The sequence below is a fragment of the Alligator sinensis genome, unplaced genomic scaffold (genome assembly GCF_000455745.1).
Source record: "Alligator sinensis unplaced genomic scaffold, ASM45574v1 scaffold983_1, whole genome shotgun sequence".
In the NCBI taxonomy this organism is placed as follows: domain Eukaryota; kingdom Metazoa; phylum Chordata; order Crocodylia; family Alligatoridae; genus Alligator; species Alligator sinensis.
This window is the reverse complement of record NW_005842015.1, coordinates 568,409-577,701: the sequence shown is the minus strand read 5'-3', so window position 1 is coordinate 577,701 and position 9,293 is coordinate 568,409. Positions and strand designations below refer to the sequence as shown.

Genomic DNA, 9,293 nt, shown 5'->3' with positions numbered 1-9,293 from the left:
CCCCGGCGAGGGCTGTGGGGCTCTGTTGGACTCCTCCCAGGGACATAGGCCCTTGATCTGCCTGCTGGATGACAGGAGGCTGCCCCTGCCACCTGGGACCGACACTGGGTGCAGCCCACACCCAGGGCCGGGAAGATTGGTGCTGCTGCCCATCCCAGGTGGCAGGAGCAGCCTCCAGTGATCTGGCAGGCAGACTGGGGAGGCCTCGCACCCATGGGAGGAGTCCGGCAGAGCCCTGCAGCCCTCCCAGGGATGCGGGGGGCCTCCGATCTGCCTGCCAGGTGATAGGAGGCTGCTCCTGCCACCTGGGACAAGCGGCAGCACCAATCTTCCTGGCACTGGGTGCAGGCTGTGCCTAGCGCCAGTCCCAGGTGGCAGGAGCAACCTCCTGTTATCTGGCAGGCAGATTGAGGGCCCCCCGCACCCTCAGGAGGAGTCCAGCAGAGCCCCACACACCTCCTGGGGGTATGGGCTCCCAATCTTCTCCTTGCTCCCTGCAACGGTCAGCAGCACCAATCTTCCTGGAGTTGGGTGCGGGCTGTGCCCAGCACCGGTCCCCGGTGGCAACAGCAGCCTCCTGTCATCTGGCAAGCAGATCAGGGGCCACACCCCTGGGAGGAGTTCGGCACAGCCCTGCACCCATCCCAGGGGTGTGGGCCCCTGGATCTGCCTGCCAAATAACAGGAGGCTGCTGCTGCTGGCAAGTGACAGTTTTGCTTGTTAGCACCTTGAGGTGCAGTTTCCCAGAAACCTCTGTGCCTATTTCCTTGAAACTTTGCAGGCTTCATGCCCTCAGAAGGGGCTACCATCCCAGCAAGTTTCATCCAAATCAGGCTAGAAATGACACAGTTCTAGGCAGTTTCGTGCTTCCCTATTATAAACTATGGGCAAAACAGCGAAACGGTTTTGATGAAACGAAACAGAGCAGTGCTTTCGAAACAAAACTTGAAACAAAACACTGTTCCATTGAAACAGAAATCGAAGCAGAATGGTGCTGTTTTGCACAGCCCTATTAAGCACACGTGTTGAGCACACCCCCTTTGAATGTTCTCAGTTGCAACTGGAATCAATAGGAGCAGGGCCTATCACAGGGAAGGTCAGGAGGGCCATTTGGCCCGGGCCTCTCATTCACAGAGGGCCTCAAATTTAGACTTTTGACGTTATCTCCAAATGAGGTTATACACACAGACACAGAGATACACTGTCAGGATTGAAAGAAGAAGAAAAAAGCTAGAAAAGCACTTGCTAAATAAAAAAGGAACATTTATTACAAATTATTGCATTGTATTTTGAGCCTCAAAAAATGGAAGTGGCCCAGGCCTCTCTCGACCTCTGAGAGGGCCTGAATAGGAGCTGAGGGTGAGCCTCACTGGAAACTCTTAGTTCCTTGCAAGATGGAGTCCTATTCCCAGTCTAATCACAATCAGCATGGACTTCAATGACAACTGAAGGTGCACTGAACCTTACTGGATCAGGCTCTGAATAAGGGCAGCAGGGTTTGGTCCTTTGCATGTTTTATCCCAGCTTACACCAGGGGTGTCAAGCACAGCCTCTGGGCCACATCTGGCCCACAGAGCCATTCCATGCTGTCTGCCAGGCTACTGGTAGGTCAGAAGATTTGGGGCAAGGTCTGCTGCAGAATCCAGGGTGCCACTGAACATGGCCATTGGTGGCAGGGGGGTGAGCATGGGCTGTGCTGACACAGCCAGTTGCCCCACTGCCTCTGGCCCCACTGCTGCTGCCACTGCAGCTGTTGGCTCTGTGGATCTAGCCTGGGGAACAAGGTGAGTTTAATACCCATCTTATATCAAGAAACCATAGTTATCACCTGGGGGAAATTTCTTGGCTCTCTCAGGCAAAAGCAGAGGTATTATTTCTATGGCACCAGCCCTTCTTCAGATTTTTAAGAGTTCAGAGAGGGTTAAACAGAGCTAAACTTTAACCTCTATTTAGATTTGGTAGCCAACATTGTAGCTACAATAATGTGATAATGCTAGGAAAACAGACCATTTTTTTAAATTTGCTTAAATCTTAAAACGAAGGCCAGATGCTCAGCTGAAGTAAATCACTATAGCTTAATTTGGATGCCGTCCCACCAGGTTACACCAAATGGGGTCCTAGCCTAATACTAGCAGCAGATACTTTGGCTTGGCATTTCTCCTGTAGAAATTCACTAGGAGTATTCCCCTTAGAGTACCATTGTTGATATCAGGATGATCAGATCAAAGATGCTTTTGCTACATATAGGCCAAACTGTCATTGCTTTCTCCTCCCCCAAACCTCCAAGTGAAGAAAACTGATTGAGTACTTTAGACCACTGTTGTATTTCCCCATTTGTCTTGTGCAGGGTTCCCCTCCACCATCCGTGACCTGGCAAAAAGATGGAGTTCCCACTAAAGGGCGAGAAAGCATCACCAAAAGCAAGCATCACTCCCAGTTCCTCATTCACAGCACCAAGCGTTTTGATTCTGGTCTGTACCAGATTCTCCTCAGAAATGACTATGGCGAAGCTCATTATGACATTCACGTGCGAGTGGCAGGTACAGTATTGTACAAACAGGGCAGAGCTGGGTTTAACAGGGGGCCTATACAACCAGCAAGGTGAATTTCATTCAGTTTGTACATCAGTTCCAGAGTTCAGAAGCTTGGTGTTTCCATGCAAGAAAATGCTTTATTTGGAAAAAAAACCCTACCACAATATCATGTTTTAATAATAGAATGATAAGCTGTAATCTGCACACAAAGGGAGAAATGGCTCATCAGTATGACTGTTCTTTCCCACCTCATATTATTGTAACTCTATAGTCTCTACTGCATTGCAGGTTAGAGCTCAGGGCCTGAACCAACTAGCTACTAAGGGGCTTTATTCACCTTGTACCCCAAAGAAGAGAGAAGGTGAGATCTCTGCCATGGCACATATTTTCACACTTTACTTCTGTTTGCATACCTCACTTGTTCCTCTTGAGCCAAGCAAGAGTAGAGTCTTCTTGTCAGGGTACTCTGCTGAGAATTAGGGACTTTTTAATGTCTTCTATGCTTGATGACTCTTCCTCAAGAGAAATAAATTTACTTGAAACCCGTGTGAATAATTCTAGCATAGGGAAACACACAGAGAATGAAATAGTCTGCCATAGATTCTGAGTACCTGGGTGTGGAACGGTCCACAGACATTCATTTTAGGAACACAAGCATGTGCCTACAGTGAGAGCACTTGATGCTATGTTCTTGTCACACTTCATCAGCTAAGCAGGCCTGGGCATGGTCGTACTTGAACAGGATTCCTCTGAGAAATATATAGATTCCAAAAAGTGATATTGGTGAATAAGACAATACCCTTCTCTATGAGAATAGTGTGAAGAACTTTCTAACTGAGAATGTTAGAATTGGAACATATTATCTAGAGAGGTTGTGAAGAACTTTCTAATATTTCTGTCATTTGAAGTTTTGATGTACAGATAAGACAAATATTTGTGGTAGAATGGTTTAAACAGGGATGATCTTGCTTTGAGAAGATGATTGAACTAGATGACCTCCTGGTGTCTTTTCTGGCCCCTGTTCTTCTATGATTCCAAGTGCCGTTCCATAATTTCCTAAGCACACAACAGTGTTCCCAAATAATTCATAAGGCAGCATCTGGATGGAAAGGGGAGTGCTCCAAGGGAAGAAAAAAAATAAGGAGTCTGCCCAACTAAGACAATCAAATACCTCAATATGTTCCCTGTTTGTTAGATTTCCCCCGGCCACCGACTAATCTGCAGCTTGTCGAGGAAGTTCCAAACACAGTGACCCTCAAATGGGATCATACCCCAGATGTGATGGATGATGGACATGCTCATTATGTCATCCTGAAACGTGATGCTAGTACTGCCACTTGGTTCACTGCAGCTGAGAAGGTCTACAGCAATAAGTACACTGTCACCGGCCTGCTTCCAGGGAGGAAATATTTCTTCCGAGTTATTGCTCGCAATGACATTGGTGACAGTGACCCACTGGATTCCAAAGATGCCTGGCACATCAATAAGGACAAAGGTAAGCATTATAATGTATGCATGCACTGGAAGGGGTCGGGGAGAAAAGGATGCTCTTACAGATACAGCACTGGACTGAAACCCAGAGATTTAAGTTTGATTCTCAGCCTTGCCACAGACATCCTATGTAATCTTGGACAAGTCACTTAGGACCTGCTCTTGTTCTACCTATTAGACTTGACTTCAGTGGGAGAAATTAAAAAACTAGGTTCTCTGTACTTTATAGTTCCAGTTAAGGGTCATCTTTTCTTCTCCCTCAAAAGAGCAATAAAAATTGCTCTTGAATTATACACAGAGTCAGCCTACAATCAGGTCCCAACAATCGTGACTTTTGTACAGGTTTCCCTCACTTTATACTGTACATGTGTTCCTGGAAAACGGCGCATAACTTGAATTTGCATAAAGGGAACCCACTTTACAATGTAACAAATAGGGATATGTTCCAAGGCCTCGACTGTGCTGACCCCTCGACTGTACTGACATGGCACTGTACCGCTCCCAGGGCAGCTGCAGCTCCAGCTCCAGAAGCACAGGCACCAGCTGCCCTGAGCAGGGGCCGTGGGCACTGCTGCTGGGTGGCTTCATGGCTCACAGCTCTCGGGGCGCTGCACTGACGGGGCCAGACTGGGCTGGACTGCAGGCACCACCACCCAGCTCAGCCCCCCAAATAGTTTTTTCTTCCTCCACCTATGGCGTCACTCCCACAATGCACCACACAAAGCAGCTGACTGCAGGCTTCCACCACACCAGTCACATGAGTGAATTTACCTCACATATGACACTTTTTATACCAAGAATTAGTTATCGCATAAGAGCAAATTTGCACATACAGAACCTGCATAAAGCGAGGGAAACCTGTACTTATAGTATTTTTGTGAATGCAATAGAAGTTTTTTCAGCATGGCTTTTATTTTAGTATTTTTAATGCACTTAACCTTTTGGGACCTTTCCTTGATTATCTGCTTCTGTATGGGATTTTGTAAGGTTAAGATCTCTACCTGTACTTATCAACTAAATTAGCAAGGAGGGGGAAGAGGGAACTGTTTTTCCTAAAATTTAATCTGAAAATGTGGTGTCAATTCATAAGCAGAGTCAACTGTAATGAATAATACAGTAACTTGCTAATGCTCATTCTTCATGTGGGATAGGGTGAAGCTGCAGCAAGGAAGCTCTACTCCCTACCTCTTGTTGAAAATGGCATGCTGTCTCGCACTTGTACTGAGTGGTAGAAGGACTTTGCTATAACCTCACATCCTAAGGATAATGAGAAAAGCTGAGGGCAGAGTTTTTCCCTAAGCTATTTAATTTTAGCCAGCTGGAGCACCTTCCAGCAGCAGAATCATTATGGCAGATCTGAAAAATGCTTATAAGTAACAGCTGAAAATCCAGCCTATTGCTGCAGTGGACACTGGAACATGTTATGCAGCTCTCCCTGACTCCTTGCAACAGGCTGGCAGAGAAGCATTATGCCTTCCCCAAGTTTACTTCAGTTTATGCTCATGTATAATTTATTATTATTTGCATTTCTAAAGCAAGCTGTGATCCAGAGAATCCAAACCACTTTAAAAAGTCAATTACCTTAACTAGAGTAAGCTTCACAATACCTTCCAGATGCCAGGGAGGGTATGGCAAGAGATAGATCACTCTATGGGCCTTGTTACACCTTGCACTTTGAGCTGCACAAATGTTGATTGCTATTCGTGCTAGCTTGAGTTTGAAGCAGTCATACATTCAGGCTAGCAGGGACCTGGAGGACTAAAAGGTAAGAATCCCCCCTTCTATTATGGGCTTCCTCCCCTGCTTCCTGGGGCTCCCCCAATTCCTCCCACCCCTGACTCCCTTCTTGCCCCTCAGGGTTCCCCCCTACCTCCTGCCTCCCCCTGCCACCAGGGCACTATTACTTATGGCTGCCTGCACTGTCTGTCTCAGGGGAGCAGGCAGACACAGGTTAACCTGTCTGCCCAGCCACTGCTGCTGGGCTGCTGCTCTTCTGGCCCAGAAAGCAGCAGCAGCGGCAGCACCTGGGCAGGCAGGGTAATCCTTCCCTGCCTGCTCCCCCAGGACAGACAGTTTGGGCAGCCACAAATAAGCAGGGCAGAGGGTGGGGTGGAACAGCGAGCAAGGCTGGGGTGCTGGGGGCGGGGCCAGTGGGCCTAATCTGGGCCAGCAGGAGAGAGGGGTGGGCAGTGTGACACTAAGTTATAGCCTAGAGTGGCTATGCCTTAGTGTAACACAAGCTGGGTAGCACGGATCAGAGGTAATCTTACACTGGAGTGGTGTAACTTCGAGCTATATAACAAGTGCTTAAAACAAGTTTCAGGTGTTAATGTGTGGATGGATCCAGGGGTTAAGAGCTCCAGGAACCACCCAAAATTACCAAGTTACAAGGACCTAAGTATACCTTGTTCATGCTCTCTTGCTAAAGCATCCACTCCTGCCACTGTTGGCACTGGGCTAGATGGACCATTAGTTTGATCTAGTATGAAACTTCTTATGTTCTTATCAATATGGAACAGAAAAATGACACCTTTATTTCACAGAAGGGAGTACAAAGGTGTTATGTTGCCTGTCTAAGATTGTATGCAGCGTTAACAGAATAGTTTGCTGTTCTTACTTCCTGTCCCCACTTCCCCTGCTCAGACATTTTCCTTTCCAGTAGGTGCATCTATACATGCAAATGCTGCAGGATGAGTTTACTCCAGAGTAAATTACTCTAAGGTAAACCCACCCTAGGCACGTGTCTACACGTGTGCCCATTTGGGAGCAGATTTGCTGCTCTTGGCAGCAGTCTGTCTGCTCCTGCCCCATGCAGCCTTGCACCGGCCCCCTGCAGCAGCCAAGGAAATTGTGATCATGGAGCAGGGGCTAGGAGGTCCCTGCTGCCAGGGCAAGGGGCCATTGTTCCCACCCAGGCTCCTGTGGCAGAGCCCACCCCAGCAGCAGGTAGCTCCCGGAGGCAGGGAGCAATCTCCTAGCCCCTGCTGCCCATGTAACTGGGAGCAAATTTGCTCCCAGTCAGTTGTCTACATGTGCCTTACTGCACAGTAATTACTCAGCAGTTAATTTGCTACTTGCATTTTCAGGTAGCAAATTAACTGCTGAGTAGAGCAAATTACTGTGCAGTAAGGGTCTGCACATGTAGACAGTGACTCTCACTATGCAGTAATTTGCTCTACTGCACAGTAAAACATCTCATGTAGACACACTCAGTTTGTAATAACAGAGAAGGATGAGTGTGCCAATGGTGGGGTACCAAGAACCAACATATTGAGACATGCTACTCATTTGTTCTGTTCTGCAATGAGTTTTCCCTGGTGAGAAAAGAGACTCAAGGTTTGAGTCTTACACCACTGTGATTGAGTCCATTGAAATCTCTCTGAACTCATACCAGTGTGGGAGGAGCCCCAAAGACCAACTGGCATGGCTCCGAGTTTGCATATATGTATTTCTAACTCATGTTATTGAAGGCCGTTAGTGATGATCTGTCTGTTTCTTTGGCAGAACGTTTTAATTTCAAGATGAAGGAGTATCATGAGAAAGACTGGCGCCATGCTGCCCATTTCATTACCCCACTGAAGAACCATGCCGTGTGTCGGGGCCATGATTGCACCATGAGCTGTGCTTACATCGGCAATCCCCGCCCAACAGTGACCCTGTACAAGGGCAACGTGAATATCACGGCACACTCAAAATTCTGGTACAACTCAACAAGTGGCGTCTGCACACTGATGATTCCAACCGTCACCTCTAAGGACAGCGGAGACTACACCATTGCTATTGAGAATGAGCTGGGTCAGGAGAAATGCAGCTGCACATTGACCGTGTATGGTAAGTTGAGTTCTCCACTTGCACTGTTCTTTGGCAATGATTCTCTACCAGGCATGTATCTCCATCTTGGATGTCTGTGACCACAGCCAACCTTGTCACCTCTCTGAAATTGTCTCCTTCATTGCTGGTGAAAGGCTCAAGGCAAAGACACAAAGAGTAAACTCTTTTCCATTTCTATGAACTCTCTTTCCACATCCCTCTTTCTCGTTTCAGAGCACATGGAAGTTCCCCAATCCAACAGTGCTCTTAGTTCAGCAACAAGATAGTTTGGTTAATGGTGACTTGTATTTTTTGTGGGGGACCAAATAATACCATGGTGACGTACCAGCAGGGCAGGTTGGAGATGTGGTATCAACTGTGTTACTGTCTACTGAATGTGGAGTTTCCTAATTGCCTGGCAAGTTGGTTATACAGGATAGATGTTAGGAATCTGAAAATTGTATCCCATGAATTTCAATTTAGATGGCAACCTTTCTTGGAGAGTGTTTAATGGTGAGATTTTATATGTGAATGAATCACATGAGTCAGAACCCGAAGGACAGCTCAAATGATAAATTTTTAAGAGGAAAAGTTCTCCAACCCTTTGACATAGGATTGAAGAGCATTTATCCTGGGCTCCCCTTTCTCAAAGTACAAGCCCTGATGCTTCATGGCATGTCAGAGCTCTCTTAAATTAAAACTGAGAGAGACTTTGCCCGGCACAGCTTGTAAAGAAACTGATACAGCACCAATAATGAGAGGCTATATTTGGATGGATCTTTCAGTGTTATTTTTGTATGACTGTTGCTTCTGCACAGCTTGCTGACAAGTGCCAATGATAGCACTCTGAAGCTTCAGTTCCTTCTGTCATCACTGCTAAGGAAGAAGTAATTCAACCTGCATCAATTATAGGAGAATAGTGATGAATGCAATTACTACTCTGAACTATAGGTTGATTTTCAGATAGAGTTTTTCCCCCTGTGTTTATATACACAATGTGTGTAGGGGGAAGGGTTTTTCTTTCCTGTTCTCTGAGCTGAAAAATATCCAAACTCTTTTTTCCTACATTTTTATAGTGGAAAAGCAATCAATCTGTGTTGGTCTTAAACAGTACACAGAAAAATGAAGATACAAAGTAATTTGTTTGAAACAGCTGAAACCAGAAGCTGAAAACAAGGAGGCTAGAAGAGACCCTGGAAATCACAAAAGTGCAGGGCTTGCTTCCCACAAAAACTGTAATAAAACAACATTTTACATTTATATATTGATGTCTTTTGATGCACAGACTCTCGAAGCATTTTCCAAAAGTTCTACAGAAAATTATAATAAGCTGCTAGTCAATTGTCAGTGGTTATAACATCTCTTTCTCTCTGTTTTCTCCCTCTCTCAAGATAAAGATGATAAAAGCCTTCTGGACACCGTGACAGAAAGTTTTCAGAAATCAAAGCACATAATGTA

At 46.2% G+C, this 9,293-nt stretch overlaps 2 protein-coding genes across 3 annotated transcripts in view; one reads left to right on the top strand and one right to left on the bottom strand.

Annotated features, from left to right (window-relative positions):
* TMEM86A (transmembrane protein 86A) overlaps positions 1-9,293 on the bottom strand; it is an 84,027-nt gene that overhangs the window by 23,444 nt on the left and 51,290 nt on the right. The window lies entirely within an intron of this gene.
* The window catches only part of IGSF22 (immunoglobulin superfamily member 22), a 57,956-nt gene that overhangs the window by 35,984 nt on the left and 12,679 nt on the right, over positions 1-9,293 (top strand). Inside the window, exons 21-24 of one of the 2 annotated variants that reach the window (XM_025202114.1) lie at positions 2,348-2,540; positions 3,730-4,029; positions 7,530-7,856; positions 9,227-9,291. In XM_025202114.1, coding sequence (XP_025057899.1) covers positions 2,348-2,540; positions 3,730-4,029; positions 7,530-7,856; positions 9,227-9,291 — 885 coding nt within the window. The remainder of the gene's footprint in view (positions 1-2,347; positions 2,541-3,729; positions 4,030-7,529; positions 7,857-9,226; positions 9,292-9,293) is intronic. The other variant, XM_025202113.1, reaches the window with a different exon arrangement.